We start from the raw sequence: 23,088 nt of genomic DNA on the forward strand, positions 1-23,088 counted from the left end.
CTTTAGGCAGGAGCCAAACCTCTGGCTTTTCAGCCTTTACCTATGGGGATTGGCTAGAAAGAAAGGGTAAAGTGATAGCTCAGATACCTACAGGCTACCTGTAGTCAGGAGGTATTTGCTGCAGATGCCCTTGTGGTTCTGTATCAGGCACAGGAGGAACGATGTGTCTGGCAGCACTGGGACCGTGATGGGTTCAACCTTCACATGGCAAATTTGGGCATAATCCTGAACTGAGAACCGTCCATCCCTGTGGAGAGAGAGAAAGATGGCATCACCCAAAAGGTTTCAAAAGCTAATCAATAAAATAACATTATACCAATATAAATCACCCACCCAATCTACCATCTATGAAATTTGTTGTTCATCTGGGTAAATAAAATCCACAGCGTCCAAAGCTCATGGTCTGCAGCAATCCTGACTCTTTAGTGGACCATATAATGGTGGATCAAACTAGGTTTGTGTTGACCAGAATTTATCCCTTGACTCTGCTCAATGCTGTAAGAGCCTCTATTTCTTTTGAGGAATTTAAGACGCACAAGAAAAGTATTTTGAATTTGAGCAGTTCAGATTATTGGTAGTGTCGTTGCTTTTGTCCAATTTGGACTACTGTAATCTTATCTATTTGGATGCGCCTAGACAGTTCTGGTGATTGCAAACACATCAGAACACTGCGATCTGATTAATTTTTTTGCTTCAGAAGTTTCTTCATATTTTGTTGAATTACATTGGTTGCCTATAGAAGCAAGGATGATATTCAAATTCTTTTGCTTTCTATACAACATCCTAAATGGTGAATGACTAATTTATATAATGGATCATATGGAATTTGTTTCCAATAATAGGGATAGAAGATCCATTTCACAATTTTCGTCCTCCCATCTATTATGGATGTAAAGACTTCTTGCAGTTCAAGCATTGAGGTCCTGGAGCGATTTTAATATCTGTTTTGCTAACTGAGCAGTCTTTTTTCTTATTCAAGAAAAATGCAAAAAAAGTTTGTTAAAATTAGTTATTGAATAAGATTCTGTTTTTTTTGTTTTTCTTTTATTTTGAACTTCTCAAGAGACTGTTGTGTTTTTTTAATTATTGTAAACCTCTAAGAACCCGAAGGTACTGCATCAGCTGTATAGAAGTATATTGTAATGTAATGCAATGCGTTGACCAATGAAACCAACATTGTAATCTCCAAAGTATCTGCTTGCCTTTTGCCCAGACTAACAAGACAGTTTAACCTGTCTGAACAGAAGCTCCAAAACCTGGCCAAATTTCCTATTTGTAATTTCCAATAGAAGATCCTAGAAATTTAGCATTAAGTCTTTCCTTTCACTGAATCAAAGGGGGACCTTTAAATCCCAAAACATATACAGCTCCCACAGGAGCACTGAAGCCCCCAGCTCAACCCCCAGGGGTGACGACTTCTGTCCTTTGTGCAAAGCGAGCAGCAGCTTGCTGCTTACACTCATTAACATCGCCCTAGACCCAAAACTTGGGTGCTTTTGGAAAGCCAGACCCTGAAAGCTGGGAGAGGAGCTGGGGACCAAAGGGATCCATTTCCTCCATCTGCAGACTCCCTGCTCAGAAGCCCTCCAGGCTGGCAGAGCCTCTCAGTGCCAAAGGCAGAGTGATGGGCACATACAGACTGTGAAAAGGACTGCAGAACATAGGACAATCTAATTCTGTAGTTGGGACAACAAATAATGGAAGGTATGGCAACATCAGATAAACTACAAAAAAAAAAAAAAAAACCTACCAGAAATCACCACATTGGCAGCTATTTTGAAGAAGTGGTTGTAGCGGTAGCAGGCAGGAAAAGAGTGGGGTTCTTTCTGCTTTGAAAAGGCCACTAGACCACCAGGGTGCAGCCCAGCCCACTCCACACAATAGCCAGGCCAGCCAAGGGAGGGAGGGAAGGGTTGATGCTCAAGTAATGCCAGTTGCTTCCTTGCAGCTGATTGGGCCTGAACTTCTAGTTGCAAGCTCAGCTGATTTTGGGACCAGAAGTTCAGACCCAATCAGCTGCAAGATGAAATGGAAGATACTAATACAGCTTATTTGTAACGAGTTACAAGAAAAAAAGTAACTTGTCACAAGTAAAAGTACTGCCAGTTGTACTTAAGTACTGTAATGAAGTACAAGTACTTCACTACTACCCATCTCTGGTGTTAATACAGTGTTATGGGGGAGGGAAGATGAGAACTTAAGAGAAGTTGCCTGATGATCAACTAGCCTAAGCCCAGAAGTGTGGCAGATTCTGAGGTCTTCAGGTACAGGATAGTTAAAGTAGCATATCCCAACCAGTAAAGCACAACCGACCAGGTCACTATTTATTTATTTAGATTTAGATTTTGCTGACACCTTTTCAGTAGTAGCTCAAGGTGAGTTACATTCAGGTACTCTGGATATTTCTCTGTCCCAGGAGGGCTCACAATCTAACTTTGTACCTGAGGCAATGGAGGGTTAAGTGACTTGCCCAAGATCACAAGGAGCAGCAGTGGGATTTGAACCAGCCACCTCTGGATTGCAAGACCGGTGCTCTAACCACTAGGCCACTCCTCCACTCCTATAGTTTATGCTTATTAAGCTCGTGATGCATTTTGGGAAGAATAATCCAAATCAGTTATTTGATGCTGGGGTCCACCTTAGGAGTCAACAGTCAAGAAAAAGATCTAGGTATCATTGTAGACAATACTCTGAAATCTTCTGCCCGGTGTGCGGCAGCAGCCAAAGGAAAAAAGCAGGATACTAGGAATTATTAGGAGAGGGATGCAAAATAAGAGCAAGAACATTATAATGCCTCTGTATTGCTCCAGGGTGCGACCTTACCTTTTATTGCGTTCAATTCTGGTCGCTATTAAAAAAAAATTAGAAAAAGGTTCAAAGAAGAGCGACCAGATTGATAGAGGAGGAGGAAAGGCTAAAGAGGTTAGGGCTCTTCAGCTTGGAAAAGAGACGGCTGAGGTGGGGGGGGGGGGGGGAAGAGACATGATTGAGGTCTTTAAAATCCCGAGGAGTCGCATGGAGCAGGTAGAAGTGAATTGATTTTTACTCTTTCAAGAAATACAAAGACTAGGGTACACTCAATGAACTTACAGGGAAATACTTTTAAAACAAATAGGAGGAAATATTTTTTCACTCAGCAAATAGTTAAGCTCTGGAACTTGTTTCCGGAGGATGTGGTAACAGCTGTTAGTGTACCTGGGTTTTAAAAAAGGTTTGGACAGTTCCTGGAGGAAAAGTCCATAGTCTGCTATTGAGATTCCACATGGAATGCTGCAGTCAGTCTTTAGGAGAGCATAGAACTGGGGAAAGGATTGAGAATGAATGTTGGGTAGATTCCACCACAGTGCAAGGGTGCAACAGAGGTGATTACCAAACAAGGAACGGAGTGTACGAGGAGGATGGTAAGGAGTAATGAGAGTGGCCAGGTAAGAAGGAAAGCCAAAATAGAGGACCTCATGAGCAATGGTGAGAGAAGCCAGCAATATTGCTACTAGGCACCTCCGTTCCTCTGCATCTAGTTCACTCTGGCTACTCCCTCGCTCTGTTGTCCGCCTTGATGTCACTCATTCCACAGCTTTGGAATATGCTTCCTGATGCGCTAATCATCCTACACAAAATTTAAAACAGCTTTAAAAACTCATCTCTTTACTACAGTTTATGGTTCAAATTAGTACTAAATACACAAGGGTAGAAGAATGCCAACAAGTCCAAAAATGACCACTTCTGAAACCGTGGTTTCAGAAGTGGTCATTTTTGGACTTGTTGGCATTCTTCCACCCTTGTGTTTTTTTGATCCTTCTGGTTTGTGGAAGCATTGGACCCCCTCCCCACTTTTTCAAATTAGTACTAATGTATAGCCCAACTGTACTTTACTTTGTGATGGTAGTAAATTGTAACTTGTTTTTATTGTAAACCACATGGATGCCATTTTGGCTCTTTGTGGTACATCAAGTTTCTGTAAATAAATAAAATTGATAGGCACGGGCCAGAATATGGACAGAGGTGTTCTGGATTATTTGAAGTCTCTTTAGCACAATGGCTGGAAGCCCAGCATCAACGATGTTACAGTAGTCTAGTAGCATAACTCACATCTTCCAAATAAGGGTGGGTAGAGTGAATAAGATGCAGTGAGTAGAAACAGGAACGGACAACCAAAGAGATCTGTGACTAGAAAGAAAGTGTGGAGTCTAAGCCTACACACAAATATTTAGAAGAGTCAACAAATGGGATGGGGGAACCATGCAAGGAAGGGCTGGACAGGTGGCCTGTCACCTACAGGAAAACAGGTCTTCTGCGGGTTGAAAGACAAGTGATGTTGAGAAAGCTAAGTCTTCTCAAGACAAGCCCAAAGAGGAGAAAGTTTCAGAGTATATGGGTCAGGAGAGGAAACTAGATCATCATTAGTTACACTGCAGCTAAATACTGGCCTCTGCATGATTTTTAATTATTTAAAATATATAATAGCCATGCTGGGTTAGGCCAACACTGACCAGTGTGAGTTGTTTGAAAGTATCAGTCGGATCCCAATAGGAACGTTCCATTTTGCTCCTTCCTAGAAGTAAAATGTTGGAGACTTTCCAATCTGTCTGGCTGACGATTATTCTTGGACCTCTCTTCCAGTAACTTGTCCAGACCTTTTTGTGGTGGTCTTAACTCAGCTATTCTATACGTCTTGACCACATTTCTAGCAGAATTAATTCTGGAGTTTGCATGTTGGCTCAAAACATGATTTCCTAAATATACTGCTGGATAGTTTCATTGGAGCATCTTCTAGTCTTAGTACTGATAGTATAAATAACTTGTTCACACTGTACAGAATTTTATAGACCTCTGTTGGTATCAGCTGTCCCTTGTTTCTTCTCCTAACCAGTTGAGCCTTTCTTTTTATAAGAGGACTGATCAGCCCTATAATCATTTTTCTCATCATTCTGCTGTTTTGAGGTGCAGCTACCCAGAACTGCTTGCAGTTCTTAAGTTGTGGCTTCATCATAAGGAGTCTTTCATGTTGCCAAGTGCCTTCTGAAAATCCATATACAATATATTGACCGTCTTGCTTTAAGATTTTTATTTACACATCTTACTGGAATATTACTGCCCCATCCTTGACCATCTTTAAATCTAGATTGAAAGCCCTTCTCTTTAACATTGCTTTTGACTTGTAACCACTCCCCCACATTAATTGATTTGCTTGCTTTATTTTTGTCTATTAGATTGTAAGCTCTTTGAGCAGGGACTGTCTTTCTTCTATGTTTGTGAAGCGCTGTGTACACTTTGTAGGGCTCTAGAAATGCTAAATAGTAGTAGTAGTAGTATAAATATAGCACCAAATACAGGACTCCTGGAGAGTTGCCAGGGGGACTACGAAAGATATTAAAACACAAAAAAGTGAAAAACACAGAGCCCTGAGGAACACCACACGTAAGGGGATTGGGAGAAGACCTAGATGCTTCTAAAGAAACCCAAAAGATCAATGACAAAAGAAGAGAACCAGTTTAAAACTGTACCAGCAATACCAATAGAGGAAAGCCTGGAAAGAAGAAGAGTGACTCATCACATCAAAGGCAGCGGAGACACAAGAAGAACTGGACCATGATTTAAGGAGGAGTGATAGTCATTGAGTAAAGCCCAAGTTTCATATCTAGTCCAGCAGCATCTTCAGCACAGTCACACATAGATAGAGCACATGCCCTGGTTATGTGGGATTTAAAATGGGCAGCCTGTGTGGTACCACAAGCTGGGCCCTGCCCATGGCATCTCCTGTCCCCTCCTGCCCCCAAGCCTCCTTCAAGTCCTTTGACCCCTGTCTTCTCCCTGGCTGAAAAAGACGTGGAACTCAAGTCCAAATGTTGGATCAGCAGCAGAGAAGCTCTGGCAGCCACATACCACAACCAAGGTACCCAAGCCCTCCTCTCTTGTAGGCTTCTATATAGAGACTCTCGGTTCCCTGACCTTTATCTTAAAGGTTTAAGAGACGTTGGCTTTTTGGACTCTTCTAGTTAGAAGATAGACTTACTCCCTCTTCCTGGAGAGCAGCAGCAGGTCACTGAAGAGGTGAAGGTGGCAGGGCTTTGATGACAGTCGAGGTTTGTGTCCCACACCACCGTCCAGAACCAAGGTGTGCACGAGTTCTCCCTGCCTGACCAGCCAGCGTCCCCGAGAGATGAGAGGGATGGACTGTGGCAGAAAAAAAGGTGTCAGCATCTCTAACAAGACAACCTCCTTCCAAGTCACTCCTGCCAGAAGGCTGGTGCAAATGCACATAGAAATCATTGCCAATCAGCCCCTCCAGTCCTACCATGAATGAAGCAGACACACAAATATCCCATCCTTAGACTCAGGTTGCAAGGGGAGAAGATATGCCGATACCTCATACTCCCTGCAACTTATGCCATGGACTGATGTACACAACCTGCATCCCCCACCCCACACTGTGTTCCATACATCACCTTGATTTCCAGAAACTCCATTTGCTTTTCCAGTAGAACCAGTTCCTCTGTCTGCTTCATACATCTCACATTCTCATTACACTCCGAGACAATCTGGGGATGGAAAGGGGAAAAAAAAGGGGAGGGATAAAAATTTCTCTCAGACTAATGAATCTGTGACAGACCTATGAACTGCTAGAGGGTCAAGGATACTGTGGACAGTGTTCACTACATGTGGGACAAGTAATAACATACTACAGCGACACCTAGTGGTAGATTTAGGAGACCCTGTCTGTGGTCCATTGCATGGTCGCTGCAATGACTTGATATACTTTCCTAACTCAGTCTAGGAGAAGTGTCCTAGACTTAATTCAGCAGAAGAAATTAAAGTCAAAATAAAAAAAAATTTCCCCAAGTACAAGAGACCTCTTCCTTGCCCCTTCTTCTGCAGCATAACTGTGAGAAGGAGCCACCACCTCAACAGAATAACACCAAATTGTTCCAGAGCAGAATTACACCTGTCCTAGGATGTGGGAGGTTCACATGTTTTCAGCCAGTAGACTGGCCAGTACTCCTGCGAGGACAACTTGCTGTGTTACTAAGCAGCCCAGGATATAAGCTACTGGTCCCAGCCAGTTCAAAGTCTTTTGTTGGGTCAGTTTCCCAGCATACCCGTTTGGTATTCTTAAATCTTATGTTCCCCTTATCTCTCTATGTTCAAATATAGGAGTTGGATTCTTCCAGACATAACTAGCACCGAGTATTGGTCTTTCAGGTCACTCTCTCTCATATCCCAGTCCCAATCTAGAGACCGGTATGAATTCTGGCCTTAAAAGATTACTCTCAGCCTCATACCAGCATAAAGTCATAAGTACATAAGCACCGCCACACTGGGAAAAGACCAAAGGTCCATCAAGCCCAGCACTCCGTCTCCGACAGCGGCCAATCCAGGCCCCAAGAACCTGGCAAAACCCCAAAATTTAATAATGATCAATGGACTTTTCCTTCTTGGATTTTATTACATTTGTATCCCACATTTTCTCGCATAGCAGTAGGCTCAAGGTGGCTTACAGGTTCCGGAGAGGAGAGTACCAACTCCGGGAATATATACAGAGTGGAAAGTAAAGTAGAGTAACACCAGGTGTAAGGAAGCTGATAAGGTTCCAGAAAAGAGAATACAACTCTGGGACGAATATATAGAAGCATATAGAGAGAAGTAATCCCAATGAGGCTGATTAGTCTCCGGGGATGGGACTACAGCATTAATATTAGAAACCAGCATCTGTCCACATCTAAACCATATCCACATAGAAACAAAATCAAGAGATTGAATACAAGCCACCAGTGGGCATTTGTGATCTCTCTCCTCTACCCCCAGGATGTCTACCCGTTATCCACCTTTCCCATGCCCAGGTTTGATTGGAGTTCAGATCATTTTAGCTGTGAGACCCAGTTTTGATCTGGGCTCTCCCCTCCGTATGCCCAACACACAGAAGTTAGGGTTTAGATGGCAAGGCCCCAGATGAATCCTTAAGGGGTGTCTGGTGAGCTCCCCGCTACTGAAGTTTCCACACAGTTGTATGTATGTGTGAAAGTGAGAGACTAGCAGAACATCTGGATGGAAGAGAACTACAGATGTTGAACTGGTGAAGAGCTCCCTTCAGCCGAGTGCTGAGAAGGATGAATTAGACTCGGACCTCATGGAAGAATGGGCAACAACTTTCAAACTCAAACGACTAATTCAAAACCAAAATTCCTAGCACTATCCAGCTCACACAACCCCACATCCTACCAAAAATTCACAATCAACCAACATTCATACCACATCAAAACACAAGGAATCATTCTCAAACACACGCTGGACAATCAAATATCAGCAGTAACATCAAAATGCTTCAGAACACTCTGGAAACTGAGAAGAATAAGAGACTATTTCCCTAGACAATCTTTCCAAATACTGGTCCGATCAAAGATACTCTCTCAACTAGATTACTGCCTCTACTATGTCTACCTGCCAAAACACTACCATGTTTTCTCACTATCATGCATAGGCGTAGTTTGACTGTTTCATTTGGGGGGGCAAAGAATGGGCGGAGCATATTAGCATATCATTTGCATATATACATATGCAAATGAATATGCTAATGTGGAGGAAGGAATTGAAATTTACAGGCAAAATATCACAGATGCACATTTCAAAAAGCTGACACATTTCAATTAATAAATTATGAATAAAATACTTTTATCTACCTTTGTTGTCTGATCATTTAGTTTTTCTATACGCTTTGGTCCCAGTGTCTTCTGTTTTATTCAGTGTCTTCTTTCCAGTAGGCTTCCCTCTGTTCCCCACCCTCCCAGTCCCATCCATCTCTTGCTCCTTCCCTCTGCTGTGCCTGACCTCTCCCAATCCCATCCATCTCCTGGTCCATCCCTCTGCTCCCCACCCCTCGCAGTCCCATCCATCTCTTGCTCCTTCCCTCTGCTCCCCACCCCTCCCAGTCCCATCCATCTCTTGCTCCTTCCTTCTGCTCCCCACCCCTTGCAGTCCCATCCATCTCTTGCTCCTTCCTTCTGCTCCCCACCCCTCCCAGTCCCATCCATCTCTTGCTCCTTCCCTCTGCTCCCCACCTCTCCCAGTCCCATCCATCTTCTGTTCCTTCCCTCTGCTCACCATCCCTCCGTCCCATCCATCTTCTGCTCCTTCCCTCTGCTGTGCCTGACCTCTCCCAATCTCATCCATCTCCTGGTCCATCCCTCTGCTCCCCCACCCCTCCCAGTACCATCCATCTTCCCTCTGCTCCCCCCCCCCCCCGCGAGGTCCAAGATGGTGACTCCGTTTACCCCCTTTCTTCCTCCCTCCCTCCGGCGCAGGCAACAGTCTTCAGCTTTTTCAGCGTTCCTGGCAGCGGTAGCGATGTACACGCTGCCTTCGGTCTGCCCCGGAAGCCTTCTCTTCAAGTTCCTGTTCCCACCTATGCGGGAACAGGAACTTGAAGAGAAGGCTTCATGGCAGAGCCGAAGGCAGCGTGTACAATGCTACCGCTGCCAGGAACGCTGGAAAACACTGCTGCCTGCGGCGGAGGGAGGGAGGAAGAGAGAGGGGTAGACGGACACGCTCCTCTCCGTCCGCTACTCTGCTTGGCTTCCCTGCCCTCTCTGTCTGCGTGTGTCCCACCTTCCTCTGACGTCAAAGGAAGGCGGGACGCAGACAGAGAGAGCAGGGAAGCCAAGCGGATGGAGAGGAGCGCGTGCGTGCATGTGTTTTTAAATTTTTTTAACTAATGGCGCGGCGGCGCCTCATCGTCGTTTGGGGGGGCATTGCCCCCCCTCGCCCCCCCCCCAGTCTACGCCTATGCTATCATGGTACCCCAAGATCCTTTAGCTACTACTAAATGTATCTTTTCTTATATAACTCTTATATTTCTTAAATACTTCTTAATATGTTTGTTTGTTAATACACTATCGTGTTTTATCATTATCATGCTACCCAAAATCCTTCAGTTATCACTAAATGTCTACTTTTTTATACAGCTCTTATATATTTCTTAAATTACTTCTTCTTATGTTTGTTTGTTTGTTAATACACTATCATGTTTTATCATTATCATGCTACCCAAAATCCTTCAGTTATCACTAAATGTCTACTTTTTTATACAGCTCTTATATATTTCTTAAATTACTTCTTCTTATGTTTGTTTGTTTGTTAATACACTATCATGTTTTATCATTATCATGCTACCCAAAATCCTTCAGTTATCACTAAATGTCTACTTTTTTATACAGCTCTTATATATTTCTTAAATTACTTCTTCTTATGTTTGTTTGTTTGTTAATACACTATCGTGTTTTATCATTATCATGCTACCCAAAATCCTTCAGTTATCACTAAATATATACTTTTTCATGTACTTCTGTTACTCATGATGTATTGTAAGCCACATTGAGCCTGCAAAGAGGTGGGAAAACGTGGGATACAAATGCAACAAATACTAAATACTGCAATGCAGCATACGTAGGGTGCAAGGAAAACACACTTAAAATCGCTGCAAACTGTCCAAAACACGGCAGCAAGACTGATTTTCAAGAAATCGAAATATGAAAAAGAGCAACCCCACTGCTTGAAACACTACATTGGCTACCAGTCAAGGCAAGAATAAATTTTTCAAAGCGAGCACCCTAATTTTCAAGATACTATTCAGAATGTCACCCAAATACATGCTTAACATGATTGAACTATCCTCAAGAAATGTCAGCCCAGAAAATACTACCTACTCCTATCTACACAGCAGGATTTAGCTACCTGGGTTCCAAATGGTGGAACTCGATACCAAAAACCATAAGCAGCATCACAAATCTCTTTCAATTCAGAAAAGAAAATGAAAACCTACAGCTAATCGCAAAGATATTGTCGCCTTCCTTTCAAATCTACCTCTTCAAAAACTCTATGAATATCACCAAAGGTCTACAATTGAACACAAAAGCTACCACTACCGTTTCCACTTCAAATCTCTCTGAATAACCACACAAAGTGTAGATGCCCTCCCAACATTGCACAGCACAACACTATTGTAACTCCAGTTCACCAATATGTAAATTGTAAGCCACTTTGAACTTGTTTTTGGATAATAGTGGGATACAAGAACGCATAAATAAGACTTGAAAGGCCCAGTTACATTCATTGAAATAGGAAAATGTGCAAGTCAAAGGACATGTATGGGTTTAGACATTTATGGAGGATCTGGCACTATACAGTAGAAGCGACCCCCCCCCCCTCTCCTCCCCCAATTAAAAAAAATAAAACAGCTGTTTATCTCAAAAGAAACTTAGTGATGGGTGAAGAGGTACTCCACACAAGTAACCTCTCGGTGGATGACCTGGCTATTACTAAGACTTTACAAACCTCCATTGAAGTTACTCTCCTCTGTTCAGTCCAGACAGGGATTAAACCTTCAAGTTATTAAATAAGGAAGATTAGTTTATAGGTTGAAAACATATTTTCCTCCAGGTATTTAAGGGGAAAATGCTCTTTTTTTTTTTTTTTTTACAGCATCCAGAACTGTCAGCAGGGGAGGGGGAAGTTCTTCTGGGACCCCCCCCCCCCCCAAATAAATGCCAGGCACCAAGTACAGCTTGGATCCTAGTTGTAAGAGAAGGTTTGGGCAGGACCCACCTTCAGCAAGTCCGTGGGTTGGGATTTATATGGTAACTGCAGAGTTGGAATGGCCTGCATATATCTTGTTTTCTTGCTTTTTCTTTCTACCTTCAAGAGATTTGCCTGTGGATAGGAGCTGAGTGGACTCACTGCTGTTTCTTTTCCCTTTTATACACAATGGACTATTTCGTTCAAGTGATTTACTTGTATATATGGTGAACATATAGAAAAGGTAAACTGGTTTGCTTTTCCTGGAGTGAAGTTCAGGGGCTGCAGGGGAGGGGCACACAGGACTTACAGTGAGGCTTGTTTTGCTCCTCCGCAGCCTGCACATACCTGGGCAATTGTCTGCAGGGCATTGTCAACAGCTTGTGACAATCCAGAGTCCGACAGTGCCAGCGCCAGCTTTAAGATAGCCTGAAAGAAAATGGAACCAAAGTTAGAATGATGGCAAAGTTGGTCAGTGATTCTGTCAGGAAGGCTGCTTTTTTTTTGGGGGGGGGGGGGGTAGGAAACAAGCAGATGCCGATGGTCCAGTATCACCAGGAATGGACAGTGACAACCAGGCATTGTGGGGATTGGGACTCAACACAATTCCAGGGGCAGGACAGAGATTGCACACAGAGTACCTGAAGGAAAATTAACAATGGGACAGTGGCGTAGCCAAGGGTGGGCTACTTTGGGCTCAAGCTCACCCAGTACCAGCATAGCTATAATGTGGCTGGCAGGGATCCCTAAGCCCCACCAGCCGAAAACTCCCAACAACTGTCCCTCCTGCATACCTTGTAAATAGCAGATCTTCGCCTGAAGTGAGCAGTGACTGATGCATACTGCTCACACCGGCCCCATAGCCTTCGCTCCGATGTATTCTTGCCTAGGCGGAAACAGGAAGTTGCATCAGAGGGAAGGGTATGGAGCCAACATCAGCAGTGTGTGTATTACTTGCTGCCTGTTGCCGGTGAAAATCTGCTATTTAAAAGGTATGCGGGAGAGGGAGGATATTTGAGATACCATATGGCATGCAGGTGAGAGGAGAGGCCACATCATCTGTGGAATGAGGCGGGGTTCTTCTGCCCACCCATCTTGGGTCCAGGCCCACCCAAAATTGGGTGTCTGGCTACGCCCCTACAATGGGAGCCACATAATATAAATTAGGAGAGATGGGGGTTGAATAAGGAAAGGGTGCAAAACCAAAATAATCTTAAGTGTAGCTTACGCATCCTCTTCCCTCCCGTCATACATAGGAAAGGAGCTGGTTCCAGTTGTGCCAGTACACACTGGGAAGAAGCTAAGCAAGCATGAGATATACCAACAGCCCTAGGAAAGAGCAATCCCAGACGCAGCAGCAGCCCACCGAGCCTCACCTGCAGAAGGATCTTCAGGCGGGTTATTCTCTGGAAAGGCAGCACCAGAAATGACTTTAGCGGCTGTCGTTGGCATATTGGCTGCTCTTCAAGCTGTCTGAGCACCTGCGGGAACTTTGCATTCTCACGCCTGCGGACAGAAGGACACACCAATGCCAGCATCATCTGGTTTATAACTTGTTCTATAGCGAGGATTGGGTAGAAGAGGAGGTTGCTTCCCTACCATCCTTTTCAGGCTTCTGTGCTCAGATTTGTAGTCCAAGGAGGCAAAAATACCAAGAGGGAGCCATTTTGCCCCTGCCCGATTCTGCTTATGGTCCACAGCCCACTCCACTCTGCCAGCATGACCAAACAGTTAACGTATTGGCCGCAACATCTGAAGTTGCTTACAACAGAGAAAACAAGAAACTGAGTAGTTGGCTCCCATCTCTCCCATGTTGCACAGGAGTCGGGAGACTTGCCAAATTTGAGGAGGGCAGCATGGCACGCCCACCTTTCCAAAAGTGTGAAGAGAAAGAGTGGGAGGTTGACCACGGATACCGAAGACTGTAGAGATGAACACTTATAATCAAACGTTTATTGATAAAAAGACTCGACACAAACGTTGTGTTTTGGCCACTAGGCCTGCATCAGGAGTCTACAAGAGAATATACACACATATATATAAAAAAATAAAAGGAATGACAATAAAATATGCTGTGTAGAGAAATAAAGAATATACATAAGAACAATGTTCATCACCACATCATTTAAATATATTAATAAAATGTTTTAAGAAATTATAAAATATGTGTAAAAAGATGAAAGTATACATAAAAAGTATAATTTATCTTGACAATTTAAATACAATTCAAAATAATACACATATATAGAAGATAAATATGGAAACATTGATGGTTGCACCTATCTTAACTACCAATTGTAAATTTGCATTGGAGCAATGTAATGAGGGTACATAAAAATGAATTAAAAATAGCAACAAAACAAACGGGCTCATAATTATGCTGTAAAAAAAAAAAAAAAAAAAAAAAGAGTGGTAGAAAACTTTAAAACTCAAAGAAAAATAAAATATTTACGAAAACGTTTACATAATGCAAAGTGTTCATCTCTTCAGTCTTTGGTGTCCGTGGTCAACCTCCCACTCTCTCTCGTCACACTTTTGTGTTTTTCCGTGGGGTGTTTGAGTTCTCCGCTTAGGCGGATTCTTCTGGACCCATTCCCACCTTCCCAACCTGAGCACAAGTGGAGAACTCACCTTCAACATGTAAAAATCAAACCGCTACCTACCAACCACCAGGGAGACAAGGGCCATTAAAAAAAAAAAAAAAGATTCCATTTTTCTGCCATCTTAACAAACTATAGACCACTGAATATCGAAGCGGCATCTGGAATTTATAATTTAACCTTTTTAGGTTTATATTACTACCTTGTCAGGCCATTCTTAAGGCCTGGTCTGCATGGCAACGTGCAACACTCCAATGGAAATTCAGGTGATGAAGTTCAATTCCCAACCAGGGATGTCAAAGATGGACCTTCCCAGAGAGTGATATTTACTACCCAAAAGAGAGACTTTTCAGATGCATCTGCTTTGCAAACGGAAAGAAAAATCCCCACAAAGCAGCAGCACAAAAGCTGCACCATTGACTCCTTTTCTTTGGACACCCTCCCTTTATATCCACAGCAGGAGTCTTCCCTTGGGACCGCGATATGCCATGTTTGCCTAATAATGCTGCATCAGGGGGTCAGTAGATGTTTATAAAAGGCACAAGAACAGTATGACAAAGCTCTACGAAAAAGGAACCTTAGCCATACACCGCTTTGTGCGTTATTCAGAAGGCAGTATATTAAGCTCTCAAAATGTAAAAGACAGACCTGTTCATGCTTTCCAAAAATACTAGGACTAGGGGGCATGCGATGAAACTACAGTGTAGTAAATTTAAAACAAATCGGAGAAACGTTTTCTTCACCCAACGCGTAATTAAACTCTGGAATTCGTTGCCAGAGAACGTAGTGAAGGCGGTTAGCTTGGCAGAGTTTAAAAAGGGGTTGGACGGTTTCCTAAAGGACAAGTCCATAAACCGCTACTAAATGGACTTGGGAAAAATCCACAATTCCAGGAACAACATGTATAGAATGTTTATACGTTTGGGAAGCTTGCCAGGTGCCCTGGGCCTGGATTGGCCGCTGTCATGGACAGGATGCTGGGCTCGATGGACCCTTGGGCTTTTCCCAGTGTGGCATTGCTTATGTACTTATGCTAGGGATGGGTTGTCTTTTGCAATACGTTAGAAGTGTCACAGGAAACTGAATATCCCATGTTAACAATCCCACAACAGAGAAATATGACGACATACTGTTCTGATAACAGTGCGCCCTCATGACATTGCTCCCAAAATGAAAATGAAGTGTAACAAAAATAAACAGTGCTGCACATGACATAGGAAAAGATAATGACAATTTGGGGGCTGCCCATCCCAAGTTCCTACCAGCAAAGGATAACGGAGCCACTTACATCAGCTGCTGTATGAGCTGCTCCTGATACATCTGGTTGGTGACATATGGGATGTAAACCTTCTGGAAGGCTGGACAGTGTCTCAGGATCAGCTCCCCAATCTCAGACAGGAAAACATCACTTTCTAGCTGATCTTCCAGGTCCAGGAGAAACCTATAAAAAAAACCAACGATTTGGAAAGACAAGGCTGAATGTTTGCTGCACATCAATAGGCTGCTGCTCCCCAAGCTGCAATACAAGGGAAATGTATTCCAATCTTCCCTCCTACGTAGAGCATTCAGCCTTCTAGAACAGGGTTCAACTGGGGCAGTTCCAGCACTTTTCCACCCAGTTTCAACCAGGCACAAGAATGGCCCAAGATCAGCAGTGTGCACTGTGCCACGAAGACCCCGTGACCTCCTCTCTGGGACCAGGAGTGCACCAGAGTCCCTCTTAATCGTGGTCTGACTGGACTAGGAGAACCAGGGAAACAAGAGGTAAAGAGGGATAGTGAAGATTCAGACAAAAGCGAAAAAAAAGGAAAGGAAAAACTGGACACATGACGGAGATGAGAAGTGGGCAACGAACACAATTGTTTGGATGTAGCTCACTCATTTTCAGTGCTAGGTCAAAGCAAGTTACATTCAGATACAGTAAACATTTTCCTGTCCCCAAACATTTCTACCTGAGGTAGTGGAAGGTTGTGACTTGCCCAAGATCACAAGGAGTGTCAGTGGGATTTGAACCCTGCTGCTGTAACCACTAGGTGGCGCCTCCTCTCTCAGAATATGAGTGGGGCAAGAAAAGGCTGAGTAGGAGACAACCACCACCTTTAAATTTCATTTGGGCCCGTGTTGAAGTGACAGACTTCGAACTGACTGGAGCCCTGATGGTATCCTGTGCAACTTGATAAGAGGAAGGAGGAAGCCTTTGGTTCCCCCCCCCAGCAGTGTTCTGCTGACTGAATGACCTAAATTCAGTCCTGGACAGACCTTTTAAGCAGTGGATGCTCTTACTGAGGGCCTCTCATCCTGGTGGCTTTCAGGATATCTACCATAAATATGCATGAGATTATTTGCATGAATTGGAAACCCATCACATGCAAATTCCTCAAGCGTATTCTTTGTGGATATTTAGAGAAGGACAATTTTTTTTAAATTAGTGCAACAGTTTATAATACATTTGGGAACTGGCTGTAGGGTCCCATGGACATGTTTGGGAATCTCTACATTAACCCATTAGTGCCCAATGTTCCCATAAGTGATTGGGCACTAATAGGTTAAAAAACAAAAAACCCCAGATTCCGACAGGAATAAAGAAACAACACACCCGCGCCTGCCGCCCTCCCCAACCGTGCCTTAATGTTACATGAGCTGCGTCCTGGTTGTGACAGTACCTTTCACTGACCTCCTTCACCTGCTGCAGGTTCGAGAACAGGGTGTGCATATCCCTGGGACCCAACAGCTGAAGAAGCTTGCTCGATTTCTGGAAGTGATTCACTGCGACCGAGAGGCTGCGCAGGTAGGAGGCTTCTGAAGTAATGACTTCAAATACAGTCTGCGAATGAGACGCCAAACCCATCACCGAGTAGTTCCCTTGTTAGCACCAAACCATCCGAATCCACTGCTGCCCAAAGCGGATTCGATTCCCAACAGTCACCTATGCCCACGAGCCCTTATAAATGCTATTAAAACCATGGGCCCGATTTTCAGCCAGCTACAATCAGGCTGTTGATGTTATTCCCAGAAATTCAATGTCAGGCCTCCTTCAGGCTCCGGCATTGAATTTCCAGTATACCTGAGCGACGAAAGCATATCCAGCTATGGTGAACCGCTTAAAGATAGGGCTGACTTATGTGGCTACATTGGCCCCAGGTACACCCTCCCCCCCCCCCCCCCCCCCCAAATATCTGGTTTTGAGTGGGGCACTAACTGAACATTTCCAGCAGCATCATCTGGTTAACTGCCGTTGAATAAATCTCGCTGGTTTGCCCCAGACAAAGCAATTTAAAAGGCCAGAAACCTCTCCTGGCTGTTTAAATTGTTTTAAATATCAGGCCCCACAGTCTTAAAACACAGATCTTTCACTAGACATTCAACACATGAACAGCAGAGCCTTGACCTCCTGTCTGCCACTTTCTTTCTGTTCTAGACTATTATATTTTTATAAAACGTTTCAATACAACTCTGGAAAGAGCGTTCTAGCAAGTACACATTGTAAGATTGTGTATCAGGCTGCCAAACAAGGTTCTCTGCACAGAACATTTTGACCTCTGCATCAAGAAGCTGCCCGTCAAACTGGAGCATGGGAGGAGTGTGGGGGGGGGGGGGTCTATTCCTGCCACTATGCTCAGTCAGGGCTGGCCTTGCCACGAGGGGAACTAAGCATGCCTACTAGGGCTGAAGTGGTGCACCAGGAAAGCATCTTCATCTCCCCTTCCCCACCCCGGTTCTGTAGCCAGTACCCACCCACTCCCCCTGCCATCACTGTTGCTCTACCTCTTTCCCAGGCCAGTCCACTTCCAGTAGAGAGTTCAGTGCTCCGAGACCATGTCCCACAATTCCCCCTCTTCCCCAATAGGAAATGCATTGAGGAGAGGCTACACCCTTTGGGTTTCTACTGCAAAGCCTGACAGTAATGCTGTGCAATTTGTAATGGCCTGAAAAGAGGTACAGCAACAGGAATGAAATATGATGGATACTGGACTTGGTTGAGGGGGAGGGGGGAGAGGAGGGAAATAGTAAAACAAAGAGGGGAGATACTAGACTATTGGGGGGGGGGGGGGTATGGGCTTCAGCCACTTCCGAAGGTGTAGGGTGGTAGAGAGGAGAAAGAGACTGCATGACTGAAGGTTAATCTAGGGTATAAATATACCCTTGGGTTAGTTCTGCCTACAGGCCTCATCAGGAAAAGGATCATATGTTGAGATGCAGTGGAAGTGGGCCGTGATGAGACCCAGAGAGAGAAGGTTGGACACATGGGCTGAAGCAGTGTAGCTCAGGGACTGCACTAACCCTACTATCCCCTAAAAACGTTCTAATGGCAACAGAGCCCACCCTTATCAAAACAAAGGACAGTGGCAGTGGATCCCCCTCCCCAGTAATTTTTCTTTTTTTTGGGGGGGGGGGGAGAATGATGAGAGCATCTTTTAAATATTGAGCCCTGGAAATGTGTTCCTGAAACCCCACCCTCTCTGTTCCTACAATAGGTCTAGGGATAACGGAGCCACCCGGCAGCCCTGTATCCTCACATTAAGATCCCCCATTACCTCCTGCAGCTGATGGCGCTGGGGGGAGATCTTTTCCAGTAGCCCCTTGGTCTTCACTTCTGGGATGTCCTGCCAAAAGGAGGTGTAGTCACGGGGCGACATCTGTGAGGAAGCACCAAGCAGGGAGGAGGAGATGAAACCGGCAATGGACAGAGGCGTTTCCACGCCAAACCTTTGTTCCTTAGGTTTCCCATCTGCAGTGGTATATGTGACCCAATATTCCTGATACAGAGGCTCTAGGAAAAAGTAGAGAGAACCAAAGGGATGCATCAATAAGGACCATGAATATCTGTGTTTCCACCTCATTTCCTGCACTAGACACCCTCCATATATGTCAACCAATACAGATTCCAAGAGCAGCACAGGATTCCGAAATATACATTTGTCAGCATAAAACCTCTACGCTAACTAAAAAGGGAGACAAGAGGCGATCACCAGCCTATGCATCCGACCTCCTGAAGCTTCAGCACCCCTGTTCTCCTCTGTTCAGTGTACAGGGGTCACTCATGCTGATCAAAACTCAACACAGTAGTTTCCTCTGGTTAGATTTTTAGAGCCCTTCACAATCAGCATTGACAGACAATGATTAGTCCACAAAAGATTTGTGTGCCCACTACCTCCATCGTAGGCAGTTCTCATGCATATTCATTAGGCCAGTTTAGCCCTCCAGGTCTAGAGTTTAAGGCCTCTGGTATAGGGTAATATCAAGTTAGGATGGAATTTGTGCATTTGATATACCGTAAAATTTATCCTGGATAGGTGACTAAGCAGTTCACGACACAATGAAATTCTAGTCTGATGATGGGAGGGGAGAGGAGGGGGAAAGAGGACATGAGAGGTAGGTAGAGAAGAGGGCAACTCCAGACTCCATTTCTTGCTGCACTGTAGACCTGGAATCAAATTTCTAAGTTGGTATGTTGTACTCCCGTCTCTGGTCCAGTTGAAATCCAGGCTAAATGCCCACTGTTAACCCCCTTAGTCATCCCAACAACAACTCCGTAGCCCCTTATTTGTCCTGTTTGTCTTGAATAGATTTACGCTCTTACGTGTGTACAGCGCTGTGCACATCTACTAGCGCTATGGAAATGAGAAACAGCAGTAGCTCAAGGAAGGGGCAGCATGTAAGCACATTGTATTAACTGAGTAGATTAATGTGTGCACAAGTCAAGTTTAAGAGCCGAGGTAGAAGCCCCCAGGAGTTCTCCCCATCTGTATAAACATGGGGATAAAAAAGTGAACCAGTTAATATAGTGTATTATTATTATTATTAACATTTGTATAGCGCTACCAGACGCACGCAGCGCTGAACACCTGACACAGAGAGACAGTCCCTGCTCGATAGAGCTTACAATCTAAAAATACAGACAGACAAGACAATTAAGGGCGAGGGAAGTACTGGGTGAGAAGGAACAAGGATAGGGGAATTGAGTAGTGGTTAGGAGCCAAAAGCAGTGGTGAAAAGGTGGGTTTTCAGCATAGATTTGAAAACAGGTACAGATGGAGCTAGACGTACAGGCTCAAGATTTTCAGAAAGATTTGACAAAGTTCCTCACGAGAGACTCCTGAGAAAATTAAGGAGTCAAGGGATAGGAGGCAGTGTTCTGATGTGGATTAGGAACTGGTTATTGGACAGAAAAAAAACAAACAAACAGAGGTTAGGGTTAAATAGCCATTTTTCTCATTGGAGGAGGGTGAATAGTGGAGTGCCACAGGGATCAGTAGTGGGACCGGTGCTATTTAACATTTTTATAAATGATCTGGAAATTGGAACGATGAATGAGGTGATTAAATTTGTAGACACAAAACTATTCAAGGTTCTTAAAACACATGCGGACTGTGAGGTATTGCAGGAAGACCTGGGCATCCAAATGGCAAGTTAAATTTATTTGGACAAAGAAAGCGATGCACATTGGGAAGAATAATCCAAATGATAATTATCTAATGCTAGGGTCTACCTTGAGGGTCAGCACCCAAGAGAGATCTAGGTGTCGTAGATAATATGCTGAAATTTTCTGCACAGTGTGTGACGGCGGCCAAAAAAGCAAAACAGGATGCCAGGAATTAAGAAAGGGATGCAAAATAAGACCAAGAATACTACAATGCTTCTGTATTGCTCCATGGTGCGACCTGCCTTGAGTATTGCACTCAGTTCTGGTCATCATATCTCAAAAATATATACTGCGGGATTAGAGAGAGCAACCAAAATGATAAAGGGGACGGAACTCTTCCCGTATGAGGAAAGGCTAAAGAGGTTAGGACTCTTCAGCTTGGAAAAACAGCTGAGGGGAGATTTGATTCAGGTCTACAAAGTTCTGAGTGGTATAGAATGAGTGGCAGTGAAATCAATTTTTTACTCTTTCAAAAAGTACAAAAGACTAGGGGACACTCAAGTTACATGGAAATACTTTTAAACCAAAAAAAAAAAGGAGGAAATATTTTGTCACACAAATAGTTAAGCTCTGGAACTTTGCCGGAAGATGTAGTAACAGCAGTTAGTATATCTGGGTTTAAAAAAATATTTAGACAAAATTCCTGGAGGAAAAAAGTCTATTGAGATAGACATGGGGAAGCAACTGCTTGCCCTGGGATTGGTAGCATCAGTGCATTTCTTCTAGCAAAAAAGGTGCTGGTACTCAAATACTAGGCCACCCTTCGGGGGCTCATTGAGGGACCCACCCCACAATAGACAGGCCCCCTGCAACCAGTCACAGAATCTATAACAAGGCTGGATTGGTGTGCAGAGCCTGAGCTCTTTCATTTAAAATTTGGGGTCCATGGGTCAATTTTAGCAGACAATGGAAAAGGTGCCGGTACTCAGTACCCCCAAGTACCCCCTCAAAAAAAAGCCCTGGGTAGCATGGAATGTTTTTACTATTTGGGTTTCTACCAGGCACTTGTGACCCGGATTGACTACTGTTGGAAACAGGATACAGGGCTGGATGTCCCATTGGTCTGACTCATATTTTTGAACTAGACCTCGGTAGCCAAATGTGTTTAGGACCAAGTGTTGTGGATGTCACAGTGTTCCTGATAGGAGGCACAGTCTGGGTCCTTGCATCAGAGTAATGCTAGAGATACTAATGAAGGGGTGGACTATTCTGTGAAGTAGCCCAGTGGCAGCAGATCCTTGAGTACTAGAGGGAAGTATAAAAATCAGAGTCTAGGGAGGAGTCTTTATTTTCTTCTTATTGCTTGATGTTCTGGGAATGTAGTCTAGATTGGGTCTCCCACTCTGGTGCTCAACAAGACCTTTAATCTTTTACTCAAGAGGCTAAGAAGCAGCCAAGAGAAGGGGAAGGCTGGGAGTGGAGCCTGTCCCTGGGGTTGTAAGTCTGAAAAGCAACTACACCCCAAGGCAGCCAGAAGGGATCACTGGATAGGAGAGTAAAAAAAGCTACCACCAGCTCCACGTCCAAATTGGGGAAAGGATTAACACCCAACAGTACTTGACCATAGCCTAGTCCAGACCGGTGGAGCATGTGTTAATGAGCAAAGAGAAAAGGGACCGAGGGTGACCCTAGGGGCTGGTTTACCAGTTTTGTAGGTATGCAGGGGTGTCTCCTGCTTTCCTATTCCAGAGAGACTGAGCATGAGGCGCTTACGTTAACAAAGAGAGAAGGGACTTGTCCAAGTATTATCAGGAGAGAGCAAAGATCAGGGTCAATCCTATGCCAAGAGAATTTGGAAGGCAATTGGGGCTGCTGAAGTCCTGAGAGTGAAAAGTCCCTTTCCAAGGAAGAGAGAGAAGGGTTACAGAAGGAATAGAGGAGCGCAAAGGATTGGAGCATGTTTGATACTTTTTGCCATCACTTTACTGTGTTTAGAGTCTTGAAGGGATAAATAAAAGGCAGTTTTTATTCTAATCCACACCAGCCTCCCTCAGTCATTTTTCTAGCTTGCTGTGTACCTGTCCAGACTAATCATAGGATGCACAGCTGGTGTACCAGCCTCTAGGGTCACCCTCACCACATCAAGGTCAAGCTGCACAAGTTAGAGCTGCCTAAGGAATTCCTCTGGCCCAGCTGCCCCATCTCTCCCACATATAGTCAGGAGGACATGAGTCTAGTGCTACTCATCCCATTACCAGCTGACTGGGAGGCAGGACCTGAAGAGGGAGGAGCTAGTTTACAGGCCTGGAGCACATAAATCGTTTTATACTTACGGGAGTGGATATATTTCGATTCCCTCCGCTTGCATTTTTTGGCTTCTTTTGTGCCCCTTTTTGAAAGGTTCCCTAAAAAACTAAGATATAAAATATATATTCAAAATTTCTTACCGTGCAGGTCACAACATGCGATATCCCTATATTCAGTACTCCATATTCTTACAGTACCTCCTGCTGGCAGAACTGTGAGCTTCCCCCACAGCCAGCACCGCGATATAATAGC

General features: G+C 44.2%; 1 protein-coding gene across 8 annotated transcripts in view; it reads right to left on the reverse strand.

Moving 5' to 3' along the window:
- LOC115456858 (rho guanine nucleotide exchange factor 19-like) overlaps positions 1–23,088 on the reverse strand; it is a 113,692-nt gene that overhangs the window by 78,075 nt on the left and 12,529 nt on the right. For 5 of the 8 annotated variants that reach the window (XR_003939932.1, XM_030186203.1, XM_030186202.1 and 2 more), the window contains exons 4-12: positions 22,863–22,942; positions 18,701–18,936; positions 16,829–16,989; positions 15,454–15,606; positions 12,942–13,071; positions 11,914–11,994; positions 6,447–6,539; positions 6,014–6,174; positions 92–247 (exon numbers count right to left, since the gene is read on the reverse strand). Coding sequence is in view for 7 of the 8 variants with exons in the window: in XM_030186203.1 (XP_030042063.1) it covers positions 92–247; positions 6,014–6,174; positions 6,447–6,539; positions 11,914–11,994; positions 12,942–13,071; positions 15,454–15,606; positions 16,829–16,989; positions 18,701–18,936; positions 22,863–22,942 (1,251 nt within the window). In the remaining variant the exon portion in view is untranslated. The remainder of the gene's footprint in view (positions 1–91; positions 248–6,013; positions 6,175–6,446; positions 6,540–11,913; positions 11,995–12,941; positions 13,072–15,453; positions 15,607–16,828; positions 16,990–18,700; positions 18,937–22,862; positions 22,943–23,088) is intronic. The other 3 variants (XM_030186207.1, XM_030186206.1, XM_030186204.1) reach the window with 1 other exon arrangement.

This window comes from Microcaecilia unicolor, chromosome 13 (assembly GCF_901765095.1).
Source record: "Microcaecilia unicolor chromosome 13, aMicUni1.1, whole genome shotgun sequence".
NCBI classification, from domain to species: Eukaryota; Metazoa; Chordata; class Amphibia; order Gymnophiona; family Siphonopidae; genus Microcaecilia; species Microcaecilia unicolor.